At 72.0% G+C, this 17,139-nt stretch overlaps 1 protein-coding gene across 1 annotated transcript; it reads right to left on the bottom strand.

The window, feature by feature from the left end:
• Positions 1 to 623: 623 nt before the first annotated feature.
• ITGA5 (integrin subunit alpha 5) lies at positions 624 to 16,566 on the bottom strand. Its single transcript, XM_087771019.1, has 30 exons — positions 16,333 to 16,566; positions 15,212 to 15,339; positions 14,460 to 14,571; positions 14,190 to 14,317; positions 13,451 to 13,512; positions 13,127 to 13,172; positions 12,798 to 12,923; positions 11,853 to 11,897; positions 11,710 to 11,753; positions 11,531 to 11,587; positions 11,061 to 11,113; positions 10,699 to 10,943; positions 9,894 to 10,085; positions 9,386 to 9,431; positions 9,209 to 9,316; positions 8,503 to 8,558; positions 8,245 to 8,396; positions 8,015 to 8,152; positions 7,286 to 7,353; positions 7,031 to 7,181; positions 6,323 to 6,415; positions 6,163 to 6,242; positions 5,575 to 5,655; positions 5,387 to 5,492; positions 4,709 to 4,861; positions 4,047 to 4,163; positions 3,598 to 3,711; positions 2,593 to 2,694; positions 2,071 to 2,193; positions 624 to 1,587 (listed from the first exon to the last, which is right to left on the bottom strand). The coding sequence occupies exons 1-30, from the start codon at positions 16,542 to 16,544 to the stop codon at positions 1,504 to 1,506; spliced, it is 3,222 nt and encodes a 1,073-aa protein (XP_087627145.1). The 5' UTR covers positions 16,545 to 16,566; the 3' UTR covers positions 624 to 1,503.
• Positions 16,567 to 17,139: the final 573 nt, after the last annotated feature.

Below are 17,139 nucleotides of genomic sequence, written 5' to 3'. Positions count from 1 at the left end.
CTGCGGGTGCAGTGAGGGGGCGTCTGTGGGTGCTGTGGGGTCTGTGGGTGCTGGAGGGTCTGGGGTGCTGTGAGGGGGGTCTATGGGTGCTGGGGGGCCTGGGAGGGGTCTGTGGGTGCTGTAATGGGGGTCTGCGGGTGCAAGGGGGGTGTCTGTGGGGGGTCCGTGGGTGCTGTGAGGGGGGTCTGGGGGTGCAGAGGGGGTCTGGGGGTGCTGGGGGGGTCTGGGGGGTTATGGGTGCTGGGGGGGTCTGCCGCTGCGGGGGGGGTCTGGGGGGCTCAGTGGGTGGTCTGTGGGTGCTGGGAGGGGCCCACGGGTGCCGCGCACAGGGCCCGTGGGTGCTGGGTGCCGCTGGGGCCCCCCCGCAGCGCTGGGGGGGGGGGGGGCCGTGGGGAAGGGGGGGGGATGAATTATTGATGCCCGCCGCGTCCCGGCTGCTAATGAGGGCGGTAATGATGTCACCCGCCCCCCCCGCACACGCGTGTGCGCTCAGCCGTGCGTGGCCTGGCACACGCGTGTGCTCCCCCCCCCCCGGCACCGCGGCTCTGGGTCGGACACGTTTATTGGGGGGCCCTGAGGCCGCCCCCCCCAAAAAAAAACATTAAATACAAACCGAAGCCGTCCCCCCCCCTGCCTGTGCCCCCGGCCCCCCCCGCGTAGTGCAATCACCCCCCCGCGCCCGGGGACCCCCGGGGACCCCCGGGGACACGGGGGGGGCCGGGGTTTGAGTCGTGTGTCGTGTCCCCCCGTCCCCCCCCCCCCCCCACTTTTGGGCGCGGGGTCAGTGCAAAGTGAGGTGCCCGCGGTGGGGGGCACGGGCAGTGCAGCACGCATCGGCCGCGACCGGGTGACACCGTGACTGGGTGACACCGCGAGAGGGTGACACCGGGGCACATGTGTCCCCAGGTCCTGTGGGGTCACAGGGCTTGGCACCGGTGCCCGGCGCGGTGACGGTGTAGGCACGGTGGTGCCCGGCAGGGTGTTGTCCATCCCACCGGTGTCCTGACTGTCATGGTGGTGCCCGGTGCCGGTCACGGCAGCAATGCCACCAGCACGGTGGTGGTGCCCGGCACAGCGGTGGTGTCCAGCATGCAGGTCGTGCCAGCTATGGCGGTTGTACCCAGCACAGCGGTTGTGCCTGGGCTGCTGCCGCCTGGCATGGTGGTGTCCAGCGTGTCGGTGCCTGGCTCGGCGTCACCCCCTGTGCCGGCAGTGCCCGTCCCGGTGGTACCCCGTCCGGTGGTGACGCCTGTCCTGGTGGTACTCAGTCCGGTGGTGATGCCAGGCATGGCGGTACCCGTTCTGGCAGTGGTGCCCATCCCGGCGGTGCCAGGACTGTTGCCGCCCGGCACGATGGTGTCCAGCGTGTTGGTGGTGCCCGGTACGGGGGTACCCGGCGCGTTGGCGGTGCCCAGCCCGGCGGTGCCCATCCCGGCGCGGTGCCCGGCGGCGGTGCGCGGCCCGCGGTGCGGTGCGGGTGACGGCCGGCGGTGCGGGGCCCCGTCAGGCCTCCGAGGCCGCCTGGGGCTTCAGCTGCGCCTTCTCCATGGCGGTGCCGTAGGGCACCGAGCGCTTGAAGAAGCCCAGCTGGGGGGGGGTTGGGGGGAACCCCCAGCCCCCCCGTGTGCCCGGGGACCCCCCAGCCCCGTGTCCCTCTGCCCCCCATGTCCCCTCTGCCCCCCCATGGTGCCCATGTCCCTGTGCCACTCCCTGTCCCTGTGGTCCCTGTGCCCCCAATGTCCCCTGTGTCCCCCCATGGTGCCCATGTCCCTGTGCCCCCCATGGCCCTTGAGCCCTCCCATGTCCCTGTCCCCCATGTCCCCTGCCCGCCCCTATGCCCCCCCCATGTCCCTTGTGCCCTCCCGTGGTGCCCATGCCCCTGTGCCCCCCACATCCCGGTCCCCCATGTCCCCTGCGCCCCCCCATGTCCCTTGTGCCCCCCTATGTCCCTTGTGCCCTCCCGTGGTGCCCATGCCCTTGTGCCCCCCATGTCCCTGTCCCCCACGTCCCCTGTGCCCCCCCATGTCCCTTGTGCCCCCCGAGGTCCCCCCCCGTGCCCCCCGGACCCACCTTGTAGAGGCCGTAGCAGAGCAGGGCGAGCAGCAGCAGCCCCAGCAGCACCGCCAGCACCACCACCCACACCGGCACCCCCGGGCTGCCCTCGGCGCGCGCCCACTGCAGCCCCGTCACCACCTGCCGCCCGCGGCGTCACTCGTGGGGTCACCCGCGGCGTCACCCACCGCGTCACCCCGCACCCACTGCAGCCCCGTCACCTCCTGCCACCCACGGCGTCACCCGCATGGTCACTCACAGCGTCACCCACCGCGTCACCCCGCACCCACTGCAGCCCCATCACCACCTGCCACCCACAGCGTCACCCGTGGGGCCACCCACAGCACCACCCCATGCCCACTGCAGCCTCGTCACCATCTGCCACCCATGGTGTCACCCACATGGGGTCACCGCATGCCCGTGGCATCCCCGTCACCACCTGCCACCCACAGCATCATGCACAGTGCCACCCACGGGGTCACACCACCACCCACAGCGTCACCCCCTGCCACCCCCGGGTGACCCCCGTCCCCCCGTCACCTGCAGGCGCTGGCTGGGGTAGTGTTGGGGCCGGACGCGGTACGGCAGCCGCAGCACCCGGTACTCGGCCTCACAGCGCAGCGCCTGTGCCCGCACCTCCCGCTGCGGCACCCGCTGTCAGCACCCGTGGGCACCCACGGGCACCCACCGACACCCGTGGGGCACCCACGGACACCCACCAACACCCTCAGGACACCTACGGGCACCCACTGACACCCATGGGGCACCCACGGACACCCACAAGCACCCCCCAACACCTGCGGGACACCCACGGGGCACCCACGGACAACCATGGGCACCCACTGACACCCACGGGGCACCTGCAGGCACCCACCGACACCCACAACCACCTACCAACACCCACATGAACCAATGGACACCCAAAAACACCCACGGACATCTACAGGCACCCACTGACACCCATGAACATCCGCTGGGGACCGTGGGCACCTGCACCCAGCACCCATATGGGGCACTAGGGTCCCAGGGCACCCACACACCCACCCCCATGGGGGACTGGGGCACCCACTCACCCACCCCCACGGGGGGCCAGGGCACGGGGGGGGTCCCAGTGGGGGGGGGGGTCGGGATGCTGGGGACCCCAGGAGCTTGTTGGGGTGCTGGGAGATGCCGGAGGTCCTGGGGGGGGTCCCAGAGGGTCCTGGCAGGGACACGGGGGGGTCCCAGGGAGGTCTTGGGGGGGTCCTGGGTGTCCCAGGGAGGGGTCAGGATGCTGGGGGCCCAGGAGCTTGTTGGGGTGCTGGGGGGGGGGGAGATGGGGACGCTGGGGGTCCTGGGGGGGGGTCCCGGGATGCTGGGGGCCCCAGGAGCCTGTTGGGGATCTGGGGGGGGGGAGATGGGGATGCTCGGGGTGCCAGGGGGGTCCTGGGCATCCCACGGGGGGATGTCGGGATGCTGGGGGCCCCAGGAGCTTGTTGGGGTGCTGGGGGGGAGAGATGGGGACGCTGGGGGTCCCGGGGGGTCCCGGGGGTGCGGGGGTCTCACCTGGCGCAGGGAGGGGGCCCAGAGGTGGAAGGTCAGGCGCAGGCTCACCCGCTGCTGCTTCTCCAGCCCCCCCATGGGGCAGCTCAGCCGGAAGCACTCGGCCTCGGGACACCCCTGCCACCCCCCAACGTGTCACCCGCTGCGGGGACACCCGGCCCCCGGGTGTCGCCCACAGCGGGGTCACCCCCCCCCACATCACCCACAGCAGGGACACCCGGCCCCCCAGGTGTCACCTGCCTCGGGGACACCCGGCCCCCCATACATCACCCGCCGTGGGGGCACCGGGCACCCCAGGTGTCACCCGCAGCAGGGGCACCCCCAGGTGTCACCCGCCCTGGGGACACCCGGCACAGCAGTGCCACACCGTGGGGACAGCACCCACGGGGGACACACGCAGCAGCCACGGGGCGGGACATGGGACAGGGACAGCGGGGGACACGGGCACTGACCAGGGTGTGGGGGGGCGTGGGAGGGCCGCTGCCCCGCGTGTCCCGCGTGTCCCGTGTGAGCGTGTCCCCCGTGTCGCGGCGCTGCAGGACGTGTGTCTCCGGGCTCTGCTCCTGCTCCTGCGGGAGGGGTCAGCTCTGGGGACAGCCCTGTCCCCCCAGTGCCACCCCCTGCCACCCCAACCACGGGCGTCCTCTTTCCCCACCACCTCCCAGTGCCACCCATGTCCCCTCCCAGTGTCCCCCAGCCCTCCCAGTCCCCCCCCAGTACCCCTCATGTCACCCAGTGCCACCTGCCTCGGTGCCCCCCAGTGCCCTCAGTCTGCCCACCACCTCCCAGTGCCCCCCAGTACCCTCCAGTGCTCCATCTCCCAGTGCCACCTGATGTCCCCAGTGCCACTCAATGTCCCTAGCACCCCCCAGTGTCCCCCAGTGCTCCATCTCCCAATGCCACCCAATGTCCCCAGCACCCTCCAGTGTCCCCAGTGCTTCATCTCCCAGTGCCACTCGAAGTCCCCAGCACCCTCCAGTGCCCCCAGTACCCCATCTCCTAGTGCCACCCAATGTCCCCAGCACCCTCCAGTGCCCCCAGTACCCCCCAGTGCTCCATCTCCCAGTGCCACCCGACGTCCCCAGCACCCCGGTCCCCGTCCCCGCGGCCGCACCACCAGGTGCAGGCTGTCCAGGGGGTGGCTGGCGGAGCAGTTGCGGGGTCCCGAGTGGCCGGTGATGTAGAGGAGGGGGTGGCCCCGGTAGCTCAGGGGACAGCTCAGCTCCAGGGTGCCGTGGCTGATGGCGCTGGGTCCCTCGTTCACCACCTGATGGCACCGGGGGGGGGGGGGGACATGGCAGCGTGAGGGGACACCCGTGGCACGGGGACATGGCACCCACAGGGGACCCCACGGCATGAGGACGTGGGGACCCACAGGGCTGGGGACAGGGGCACCCCTGGTTTTGGGGACATGGGTACCTGTGGGGTCAGGGACATGGGGGTCCCCACGGTTGTGGGACAGGGGCACCCCTGGGGTTGGGGACACGGGCACCCACAGGGACATGGGGACACACAGGGACAGGGACACAGGCACATGTGGGCTCGGGGACATGGGCACCCCCAGGGTCAGAGACCTGGGCACCCCCGGTTTTAGGGACATGGACACCCGTGGGGTCAGGGACACAGGGACCCCTGGGGCTGGGGACATGGGCACCCATGAGGATGTGGGCACCCACAGGGACAGGGATGGGGGGACCCACAGGGACACAGGGACCTGTGGGGTTGGGGACATGGGCACCCCTGGGGTTGGGGACACGGGGACCCCCGGGCCGGGGACAGGGGCTCCCCCCACCTCGTAGACGTGCTCCACAGGCGGCCCCAGGTCCTGCAGCCGCTGGGGCGGCCGCTCGGGCGTCCAGCCCCCCTCGGGGATGATGACGACGTCAGGCCGTGACACCCTGGGGGGACACAGGCGGGCGTCAGGCAGGGCTGGGCGCCCCGTGTCCCCCCCGGGAACCCGGTGGCACGCGTGGCACTCACCCGAAGGCCGAGAGGCGGGTGGCCGCCCGCACCTCCAGCAGCACCGTCACCACCTCGCTCTGCGAGTTGTTGGCGTTCTTGCTGCCGGCACACGGGGGGGTCACGGCACGGCCCCCCCGGCTGCGGGCACCGGGGGGCACCGGGGGACCCCCCACCCCAAGGGACCCCCCCAAGCCTGAGCCCCCCAGTCTGACCCCCCAAGCCCAAATGGGACCCCCCCAGAAGGTCCCCAGATGGGATATCACAGCCTGGACCCCCCCCACCCCAGGACCCTCACCCCAGGGTGCCCCTGGGTGGGACCCCCCAGCCTGAGCCCCTCAGGGTGCCCTAGGTGGGACCCCCCCACACCTTTGGGACCCCCCACAGGTCCCCAAATGGGATGTCACAGGCTGGACCACCCCCACCCCAGGGTGCCCAAGGTGAGACCCCCACCCCAGAGCACCCACACTGGGGCCCCTCCACCCCAGCCCCCCCCAGGTAGGAGGATCTCCCTTAGGCCCCCCCCCATGATCCCTTATCTGGGACCCCCACCCCAGGGTGCCCCAGGTGGGACCCCCCTACCCCGGGGTGCCCCCCCAGGCCCCCCACCTGCGGATCTGCAGCTCGAAGCGGATGCTCTTGCTGCTGTCGCTGAGGTGGGGGACGGTGAAGCGCAGCCCCCCCCAGATCTGCGGGCAGAGGGGAGGGGGTCACGCCAGGCCCCCCGCGCCCCCCGCGCCCCCCAACCCTCCCCGTGCCCCCCACTCACGCTGGCGCCCGCCTTCATGGGGTTGCCCAGGTCGCAGACGAGGGGGCTCGAGCCGTTGCCCCCCCCGAGCTCACAGCTCAGCGCAGAGAAGTTCTGGGGGGGGGGGGGTGTCAGGGGCGCCAGCACCCGCAGGGGCCAGGGGCACCCACGGGCACCCACCCCTATGCACCCAGCCCGCAGCCAGGGGTACCCGCCCCTCCCCTGGGGGCACCCATCCCACACCTGGGGACATCCATATCCCACACCCCACGCCTGGGGGCACCCGCAGACACCCACCCTATGGCCAGGGGACACCCCCGTGCACCCACCCCTCACCTGGGGGCACCCACCAGCACCCACCCTATATGCAGGGGACACCCATATGCACCCCCCCCCCCCATACCTGGGGGCACCCACCCCATCCTTAGGGACACCCAGGGGCACCCACCCTACATCCAGGGGACACCCCCATGCTCCCACCCCTCACCTGGGGGCACCCACCCCTCACCTGGGGGCACCCACAGGCACCCACCCTATATCCAGGGGACAGCCCCATGCACCCACCCCATACCTGGGGGCACCCACCCCATACTTGGGGTCCCCTTGTGCACCCACCCCCTACCCAGGAGCACCCACCCTGTACCAGGGGGCACCCCCAGGCGCCCCCCTGGCCCCCCCTCCCCCCCCCATAGCGGAGGGCACTCAGCCCGTGCACCCCCACGCACGCACCCCGTGCGGGCGCAGCACCCCTGTGTACTGGGCGTGCGGGGGGGGCCGCACGTGCAGCTCGGCCTCGTAAGCCCCCCCCTCGCCCTGGTTGCGGGCGTTGAAGGTCAAGTTCAGGCTGTTGCGGTCCCCCAGGTAGACGGTGCGGCGGTCCCTGCGGGGACCCTGTGTCATGGCCACCCTGTGCCACGGCCCCCCAGCCCCCCAGGACCCCCAGGCCCTCCTGGCCCCCCCAGGTCCCCCCTGTCCCCCCCTTACACGGACGCCTCCAGCTGCAGGTCGGGCACACAGACGTTGTCCTCCCCGCAGTCCAGCTGGATGTGAGCCTGCGCAGGGGACATGGGGACACGGGGGCGATGGGGGACATGGGGACAAAGGGGCACGCAGGGGCAGTGGGGGACATGAGGGTGACAGGGGACATGGGGATACAGGGACATGGAGACATGGGGACACGGGGGCGATGGGGGACATGGGGACAAAGGGGCACGCAGGGGCAGTGGGGGACACGAGGGTGACAGGGACGATGGGGGACACAGGGACATGGGGGAGAGAGGGACACGGGGGCACAGGGGCAATGGGGACACAGGGACATTGATGCAGGGGACAGCGGGTGACACAGGGGCAGTGGGTGATGCAGGGGACAATAGGTGATGGGGGACAAGGGCTGGTGCAGGGGACAAAGGGTGGCACAGGGTGCCATGGGGTGCTACAGGGTGAAACGGGGTGAAATTGGGTGCCGTGGAGTAGCATGGGGAGGCAGAAGGCGTCATAGGGTGACACTGGGTGCTGTGGGGTGCTAGGAGGTGGGACAGGGTGCTGTGGGGTGGGACAGGGAACCAGGGGGTGCATGGGGTGGCACAGGGGGCCATTGGGTGCCATGGGGTGGGACAGGGTGCCATGGGGTGCCATGGGGAGGCATGGGGTGACACAGGGTGCCATGGGGTGGGACAGGGTGCCATGGGGTGCCATGGGGTGCTGGGGAGGTACCTTGGCCTCCAGTCGGGTGCGGGTCTGGGCGGCCAGGACTGGGTGCAGCCCATGGGCGTCCGGGGGTGCGTTGTTGTCCAGGGCAAAGCTCAACCCCACAGCGATGGGTGACAGCTTGTCCCGAAACTCCGACTCATTCTGCCGGGGCCGGGGGGGGGACACATGGTGATGAGCAAAGCGCTGGGGGGGGTCCCATTGGGTGCCCCCCCCACCCCCCGGTCCCGACGTACCCGTAGGAAGACGGCCATGGTGCGGCAGCGGGTGCCAGCGCCGTTGGGGACGGGCAGGGTGAGGGTGCGGGTGGGCTGCCCCCCCGGGAGGAACAGCGCCCGTCGTGCCCCCCCAGCCTTCGCCCCATCCACGCTCAGCTCCACCGCAAAACCTGGGTGGGGGGACACCCGCGTCAGGGACCCCGGCGTCCGGGGGACCCGGACGCCGGGGTCCCTGACGCGGGTGTCCCCCCCCCATGTCCCCCTGCCAAGACTCACCGATGGGACCGGGGAGGTGACGCCCCGAGGCGTTGAGGCAGAAGCTGACATTGATGCTGGGGAGGGGGCAAGGGGGGCACCCATGGGACCCCCGTGCCTGCCCCATGGGTGCACCAGCATCCAGTGCCCTCCCCAGCGTCCTCCATCCCTAATTGTCCCCAATACCTCTGGATGTCCCCTCCCCCCTCCTCAGGGTCCCCCCCCATGGACCCCCCGGTGCCCCCAGGCATTGGGTGCCCCCCTCAGTGTCCCCTGATGTCCCTTGATGCCCCCAAGCCCCCCCTGTCACCCCTTGCTGCCCCCAGGCCACCTGAGTCCCCCCCCCCAGTGCCCTCCACCCCTGCGTCCCCCAGGTTGTCCCCAAGCCCACCGTGCCCTCACTTCCCCCATGTTCCCCCCAGTGTCCCCATGTCCCCAGCAACCCCCCTGGTGCCCCCCCAGGGTCCCCCCACAGACCTGGGACCCCCACAGCCTCCCGCCCCCAGTGCCCCCAGCCACTGGGTGCCCCCCAGTAATGCCACCCCCTCCCGTGCCTCTGCTGTCCCCAAGCCCCTACGTGACCCCTTGGTGTCCCCCAGGCCACCTGAGAACCTGGGAACACCCAGGGTGTCCCCAACCCCTCCATGCCCCCGTTTACCCCATGCCCCCCCACCCAGGGACCCTTGACCCCCCCCCAGGGTGCCCGCCACCCCACGGTGTCACCCACCAGGGGACGTGGAGGCCGGTGCCCTCGAGGACGCAGCCGCGCTCCTCGGGGTTGAACATGGTGGGGAAGACGCTGAGCGTGGCGCTGGCGTGGACGATGGGGCGGCCCCTGGGGACAGGGCGTCAGGGACAGCCCGGGGACACCCCGGGGACACCCCCCTCAGCCGGCGGCACCCACCTGTACACCACGGCCGTGTCCACCCCGAAGGCGCCCACCAGGAGGTCTGCGGGGAGAGGGGGACGGTGGTGTCACCAGGCGTGGGGTGACATGGCCAGGAGGGGTGGCAGTGGTGGTGGGACACCCATAGGGGGGTGTCTGGGGCTGGGTGTCCCCTCCATGGGGTGGTGTGGGCAGGGATAGGTGTCCCCAACCATTGGGCACCCTGGGATGGCATGGATGGGACGGGGTGTCCCCTGCCATGGGGTGGCACGGCCAGGCAGGGTGTCCCCTGCCATTGAGCACCCCTGGGGTGGCACATCCAGGCTGGGTGTCCCCAACCATGGGGTGGCATAGATGGAGCTGGGTGTCCCCAGCTGTCAAGCACCCACAGGGTGGCACCGATAGGTCTGGGTGTCCCTGGCCATGGGGTGGCATGGCCAGGCTGGGTGTCACCAGCCATTGAGCACCCCCAGGGTGGGACCCCCGGGGCCGGGTGCCCCCGCTGGCGCGGTGGTGGGTGCCTTACCCGGGTAGCCGTTGCCGTCCAGGTCGGTGGCCCCGCGCAGGGCGGCTCCGAAGAAGTCGGGGTGCCGGCCGGGCGCCCAGTTCCCCCGCAGCACCTGGGTGGGCTGGGGGTGCAGCCCGGCCCCCCGCCCGCTGTAGATGTACACCAGGCCCTGCCGGCCCTCGGCGCCCAGTGGGGCCCCCACTGCCACGTCTGCGCCACGCCGCTCAGGGGGGGCATGGGGGGCCAGGCCCCCCCCTGCACCCCCTGGGCCACCCTATAGCCCAGGCACCCCCCCGGCACCCCATCCACCCCCCCAGGCCACCCAAGAGCACAGGGGACCCCCCCGCACCCCTTGCACCCCCCTGTGCAACCCCATAACCCAGCCACCCCCTTGAACCTCATGCACCCCCCGTGCCACCCTATAGCCTGGGCACCCCTGCACCCCATATGCCACCCCCCACCCTGGGCACCCCCTTGTGCCCCCCCAGCACCCCCCTGTGCCCCCCCTCGACCCTGGGCACCCCCTGCACCCCCCTATAGCCTTGGGGACCCCCTGCACCCCATATACCACCCTCCACCCTGGGCACCCCCTCGTGCCACCCTATAGCCCGGGCACACCCATGTGCCCCCCCTGCACCCCCCTATAGCTTGGGCACCCCCTGTGCCCCCCCACCCTGGGTACCCCCTGCACCTCCCCGTGCCACCCTATAGCCTGGGCACCCCCGTGTGCCCCCCTGCAGCCCCCTATAGCCCGGGCACCCCCCGTACCCCCTCCCACCCTAGGCACCCCCTGCACCCCCCTGTGTCCCCCCCGGGCACCCACCGTTGAAGCCGTCCAGGTCAAGGTCGCCCAGGGGGGCGATGGCGCTCCCAAAGCGCCCGAACTCCTGGGGCCCAGTGAGGGCCATGGCGGGGGTGGGTGCCATGGTGGGGGTGGGTGCCTCGGCGGGGGCGGGCAGGGCCCCCCCGGGCAGCTGCAGGTACAGGTACACCCTGCCCACCTCCTGCACCCGCCCCTCCCCTGTCCGCGCCATGAAGAGGGGGGCCCCCACCAGCAGGTCCGCCAGCCTGCGGGCAGCGGCCGTCAGCACCCCCAGCCCGCGGACCCCCGGGTGGGGTGGGGGGGCACCCATAGGTGCCTGGTGGGAGCACCCGTGCGGCTGGTGAGGTGCGGGGGGCACTCACCCATCGTTGTTCACGTCCGTGGCTGCCACCGCGTAGCCGAAATATGCTGCCATCTGATGGAGGGGGGGAGTGGGGTGCTGGGTGGGCACCCCCACCCTGCGTGGGGCCCTCCCCAGCCTGCGTGGGCCCCCCCCCCCCCAAGCCTGCAGGGGTCCTCCCGCCATGCACGGGTGCCCCCAATATGTATGGGTGCCCCCCACCCTGCATGGGTTGCCCCCCAGCATGCACAGGTACCCCCCAACCTGCGTGGGTGCCCCCCACCCTGCACGGATGCCCCCCACCCTACACAGGCAACCCCCGTCCTATGTGGGTGCCCCCCACCCCCTGTGGGGGCCCCCCTCTCCATCCCCCCCTGCACCCAGGCACCCTGTGGGGGCACCCAGGGACACGGGGGGGGCCCCCAGCCCCCCAGCTGGGTTCCCACCCTGCCTGGGCACCCCCCGACTCCCCAGGGACCCCCCCGGCCCCACCTGCTCCCCTGAGAAGTTGTACAGGGACTTCATGTTGGTGCCATTGAGGATGGTGACCTGGGGACACGGGGAATGGGGGGGACACTGCGGCAGCGGCCAGGGAACCCAGGCAGCCGGGCCCCCCCGTGTCCTGTCCCCTCTCCCCCCATGTCCCCTCTCCTCCGTCCCCGCAGCCTTACATAGCCATAGGTGAGGTTGCCCTTGGGGACACCAGCCACGAAGTCTGCAAGGCACAAAGTGACCCGGTCAGGGGGGTGTCCGGGGCGGGGGGGGAGCTGTGGCCACCCCCCGGTCACCCCCCCACCACCCTGGTGGCACCCACCTTGCGTCATGTCCCCGCTGAACTCACCGACCGCCACCGAGTACCCTGTGGGGGGGAGAGGTGTCACCTACCTTCTCACCCGTGACACTGATGCCACCCTGCCCCTGTGTCCCCACGCCCTTGTGCCCCCATGTCCCCATGCCCTGTGTCCCTGTGCCAACACCCCTGTGCCCTGTCCCCATCCCTCCTCCATGCCCTCATGTCCCCATGCCCCTGTGTCCCCATGTCCCCATGCCCATCCCTCTCTCCCCTGTCCCCATACCGTGTCCCTGTGTCCTCATGCCCCACGTCCCTGTCCCACCATGTCCCCCACTCCCCAAGTGTCCCCTATGCCACTGTCTCCTGTGTCCTCATGTCCCCCATGTCCCCATGCCCCATCCCTGTCCCCCATGTCCCCATGCCCTTGTTCCCTGTCCTCCTGTGTCCCCCATTCCCCCATGCCCATGTCCCTTTTGTCCTCCTGTCCCCATGCCCCTATGCCCCCGTCCCCCCATGCCCCATGTTCCTGTCCCCACAGTGTCCTCATGTCCCCATACCTCTCTCCTGTGTCATGTCCCCATGCTCCTGTGTCCTCATGTCCCCCATGTCCATGTCACCATGCCCCTGTCCCCCCACGTCCCCCATGTCCCCATACCCCATGTCCCCTGTGTCCCCATGCCCATGTCCCCATGCCCATGTCCCCATGCCTCTCTCCTGTGTCATGTCCCCATGGTCCTGTGTCCCCATGTCTCCCAAGTCCCCCATGTCCCCATGCCTGCTGTGTCCCATGCCCATGTCCCCATGCCCATGTCCCCCATGTCCCCATGCCCCTGTCTCCTGCGTCACATCCCCATGGTCCTGCGTCCTCATGTCCCCCACATCCCCCAATGTCCCCTGTGTCCCCACGTCCCCCATGTCCCCATGCCCACGTCCCCACTCCCGTGTCCCCCCTGTCCCCAGGCAGACCCATGTAGCTGTCGTCGTGGGTGGGGGCCGCCTGGCGGGTCTGGAGCTGCCCGGCCACCTCCTGGATGAAGTACTCGGGGTAGCTGGAGGCCGCGATCTGCTCCTGCGTCGCCGACATCACCTGCCCTGGGGGCGCGGGCGGCCCCTCAGCACCCAGGGGTGCTGCCCGCCGCACCGGGACGGGCGGGCAGGGCGGGCAGGCAGGGGTACTTAGGGGCAGGCAGGGACAGGCAGGGGAGTTTAGGGACAGGCAGGGGCAGGCAGGGGTGTCTAGGGGCAGGCAGGGGTGTTTAGGGGCAGGCAGGGGCAGGCAGGGGCTGGGGTCTCACCTTGCCAGAAGTAGCTGCCGGGCCCCCCCAGGAGCACCCGTCCCGTCTGCAGGGAGACCACGGGAGCCCCCCCTCAGCCTGGGGCACCTGCCAGGAACCCCTGCACCCCCTATATGCCCCCAGACCCGTATATACCCCCCCACCCCCACATACCCCCCTGTGACCCCCACTAGAGCCCCCATACCCCCAGTATAGCCCCCATGTACCCCTGCCCACCCCATGCCCCCCAGGGCTATGGGTCCTGGCCCCCCCAGCCCCATGACACCCCCATGTCCCCTTATAGCCCCCATGCTCCCTGCACCCCCCGTGCCCCCCAGCCCCCACCTGGGTGAACTCGGCGCTGAAGCCCCCCTGGCAGTAGCCCTGCCCGGCCGCAGAGTTCAGGTCTGTGGGGAGAGAGGGGGCGGCGGCTGGGGGGGGGTCCATGGGTGCTGGTTGGGGGGCTATGGGGGTATCAACCCCCAGGGTGCTGGGCTTGGGGTCCCTGGAGTCCCATGGGTGCTGGTTGGGGGGCTATGGGGGTATCACCCCCCAGGGTGCTGGGCTTGGGGTGTCTGGGGTCCCATGGGTGCTGGCTGGGGGGCCATGGGAGTGCCACCTCCAGGGTGCTGGGCTGGGGGTCTCTGGAGTCCCATGGGTGCTGGCTGGGGGGCTATGGGGCTATCACCCCCCAGGGTGCTGGGCTTGGGGTGTCCGGGGTCCCATGGGTGCTGGTTGGGGGGCTATGGGAGTGCCACCCCCCAGGGTGCTGGGCTGGGGGTCCCTGGAGTCCCATGGGTGCTGGTTGGGGGGCTATAGGGGTGCCACCCCAGAGGTGCCGGGCAGAGGGGATGCCTGGGGGGGGTCCCTGGGTGCCAGGCAGGCTCTGGGGGTGTCTCGCTGGGGGTGCTGGGCATGGGGGGGTGATGCCCAGGGACCCAAGGGTGCCAGGCAGGGGGTTCTGGGGGTGTCACCCATGGGTACCGGGCAGGGGGGGGATGCCCAGCGGTGCCACCCATGGGTGCCAGGCTGGGGGGTGCCCGGAGGCTGCCTCGGGGTCTGGGGGGGCGCGGGGGGGTCCCACCTGAGCGGCAGGGCGCGTACTCCACGAACTTGGAGAAGTTGCCGATGGAGAGGAAGCAGGTGCCCACCGGCTCCCGCCCACCCCCCTCCTCCTTGGGGGGGCTCCAGCTGTACAGCGGGGCGCAGGCCGGGGGGGGGAAGGGGGGGCTGTGGGGGGGGGGCACAGGGGGCCGCACACGGATGGACCCCTGCCCCCTCCCCCGTCCGTCCCCCCTGCTCGCCCCCCTGGTCCCCCCCGTGCCCCCCGGTGCCCCCCGGTGCCCCCCGTACCAGGATGGAGGCGTTGTGCGCCCGCACGGTGGCCCCGAACCACTGCAGGGACTTGAACTCGACGGGGTCGGGGGTCTCCGTGCTGTTGCCCCCGAAGTCGTGGGTGCGGGTCCCTGTTGGGTGGGGGGGTAAGGGTCAGGCTGGCACCCGCCGCCGCAGCACCCATGGGACCCCCGCCCCAGCACCCGCTGCTCCCCCCCCCAGGTTTATCATTAACCAGGCGGGGCAAGAGCCCGGCTGCGGTGCCAAGGCCACTGGGGTGCGGGGGACGTGGCCATGGGGGACGATGACGTGGGGCTGGGCTGGGGGGGCTGTCGGAGGGGTCCATGGGGGGCTGCTGGGTCCCACGGGTGCTGGGGGCCGTGTCCCCGTCCCCGGGTGCCTGGCCATGCAGTGCCTGTCCCCAGGCCTGGCTGTGCCCTGTCCCCATGCCTGTGGGGTCCCGTCCCCACCCGTGTCCTTGTCCCTGTCCCCCACTCGTGTCCCCACCCTGTCCCCATCCCCAGGGGGTCCTGTCCCCACCTGTGTCCCTATCTCCGTCCCCCACCTGTGTCCCCATCCCCCACCCATGTCCGTCCCCCCCCCCGTCCCCATGCCCGGGGAGGTCCCATCCCTGCCCATGTCCTCATCCCTGCCCACCACTCGTGTCCCCACCTTGTCCCCGTGCCCAGGGGGTCCTGTCCCCACCCGTGTCCCCACCCTGTCCCCATGCCCGGGCGTGGCCTGTCCCCACCCGTGTCCCTGTCCCCTTACCGATGTGGTCGAAGTCGATGGGGGTACATTCATCACCGGGGGGCCAGGGACAGTGGTAGACAGCCCCCCCCTGGGTGACATTGGGCTGGCTCGTGTTGGCCTTGGGGGCACCCACCAAGATGCTGACACTGTGGGAGGGGGACACGGTGGTCGTCACCCACGGGACACCCAGAGGACAGAGGGGATCCAGGGCGTGGGGGTGTCCTGGGTGGGAGGGAAGCCTCTGCGTGTCCCCCCCCCCACCCTGGGGTCCCACGGGTCCCTCTGACTCAGCCCACGGGGCCGGGCCTGGGTGACCCCTTCCGGCTCCGTGGGCCAGGAAGCGCCGAAACCACCCACGGGCACCGTGGGGGCCACCCACGGGTCCTGGCGGGGGGGGACACAGGGGGTGCCCCCCCCGGACGCCTGGGTCCCCCCACCCGGGTGCGGGTCACGCGTGGGCGGGGGGTAGGGCCGTGTCCGGACGCCTGGGTCCGTCCCGTCCCGTCCCGTCCCCCAAACCCCCCCCAGGGGCAGCTCCCGGCTCCGGTTACAGGAAAGGCTCCGGCCGGGGGCAACGGGGCCCCGGGACCCCCGGCGGGGACCGGGGCGGGGCGGGGGGGACACACCGGAGCTGGGAGCGGGGCTCGGCCCCCGCCCGGTGCCTTCAGTCCCGCCGGAGACCGCCGGGGCCGGACCGTTCCCGGTTCCCGTTATCCCATCCCGGTCCCCGGGACCGCCCCGTTCCCTATTCCCGGTCCCCGGGACCTCCCTGTTCCCGGTTCCCGCCCCGTTCCCGGTTCCCGTTCCCCCCTTCTCGGTTCCCTTTTCCCATTCCCGCTCCCCGGTGCCCCATTCCCCCGCCCAGTTCCCGTTCCCCGCTCCCGGTCCCGTTCCCCACCGCCCCCCTCCCCGCCCCCGCCCCGCTCCCGGGGCCGCTCCCCGTCCCGCCGGGCCGGTCCCGCTCCCGCCCGCTCCCCATCCCGCTCCCTCCTGCCCGGGCTCCATCCCGCTCCCGGTGGCCGCTCCCCGCCCGCCGCCCGGTGCCCGGTTCCCGTCCCCTTCCCACTTCCCGGGGCCGCTCCCGCTCCCGCCCCGTCCCGTCCCGGTGCCGTTCCCGTTCCCGGTGCCGCTCCCGGTACCTGCGGGGCCGGGGCAGGTAAAAGTCCAAGGCGAAGCCGAAGAGGGACCCGGGGGCCCCGCGGAAGGCGACGGGCCGCGACGCCTCCAGGTTGAAGGCAGCGACGGGCGGCGGCGGCAGCAGCAGCGGCAGCAGCAGCGGCAGCAGCAGCGCCCGGGGCCGGGGCCGGGGCCGGGGGCGGCGCGGGGGGGCCGGGGCCGGGGCCGGGGCCATGGCGGAGCGGGGCTGGCCGGGCTCGGCGCTGCCTCCCGCTCCCGAGTCCCTTCGGAAAGTGCCCGGGGGGGCCCGGCCCGCCCCGCCCCGCCGTGACTCACCGGGGAGGAGCCAGAGCCCCGCCGGGCACCGGCACCGGCACCGCACCGGGCCGGGCCGGGGGAGCCGGGGGCGCGGGGCGACGGGACGGCCCGGGGGGAGCGGGACATCGGGGACCGGGGCACCCCGGGGGCACCGGGGCTCCCCGGAGGGACCGGGACGTCGGGGATGGGGACACCCGAGGGACACGGGACACCCTGGGACACCGGGACATCAGGGATGGGGACACCCCGCGGGCACTGGGACACCCCGGGACACCGGGACATCAGGGATGGGGACACCCCACGGGCATTGGGACACCCCGGGACACCGGGACATCAGGAATGGGGACACCCAAGGAGCACCGGGACATCAGGGACTGGGACACCCTGGGACACCAGGACACCCTGGGACACCGGGACATCAGGGATGGGGACACTGGAGGAGCACCGGGACACCCCGGGAGCACCAGGACATCAGGGGCCAGGACACCCCTCGGGCACTGGGACACCCCGGA

The sequence above is a fragment of the Nipponia nippon genome, unplaced genomic scaffold (genome assembly GCF_047370975.1).
Source record: "Nipponia nippon isolate SJK-2023a ecotype South Korea unplaced genomic scaffold, ASM4737097v1 scaffold_35, whole genome shotgun sequence".
NCBI lineage: Eukaryota > Metazoa > Chordata > Aves > Pelecaniformes > Threskiornithidae > Nipponia > Nipponia nippon.
This window is presented reverse-complemented; position numbering and strand designations above follow the sequence as displayed.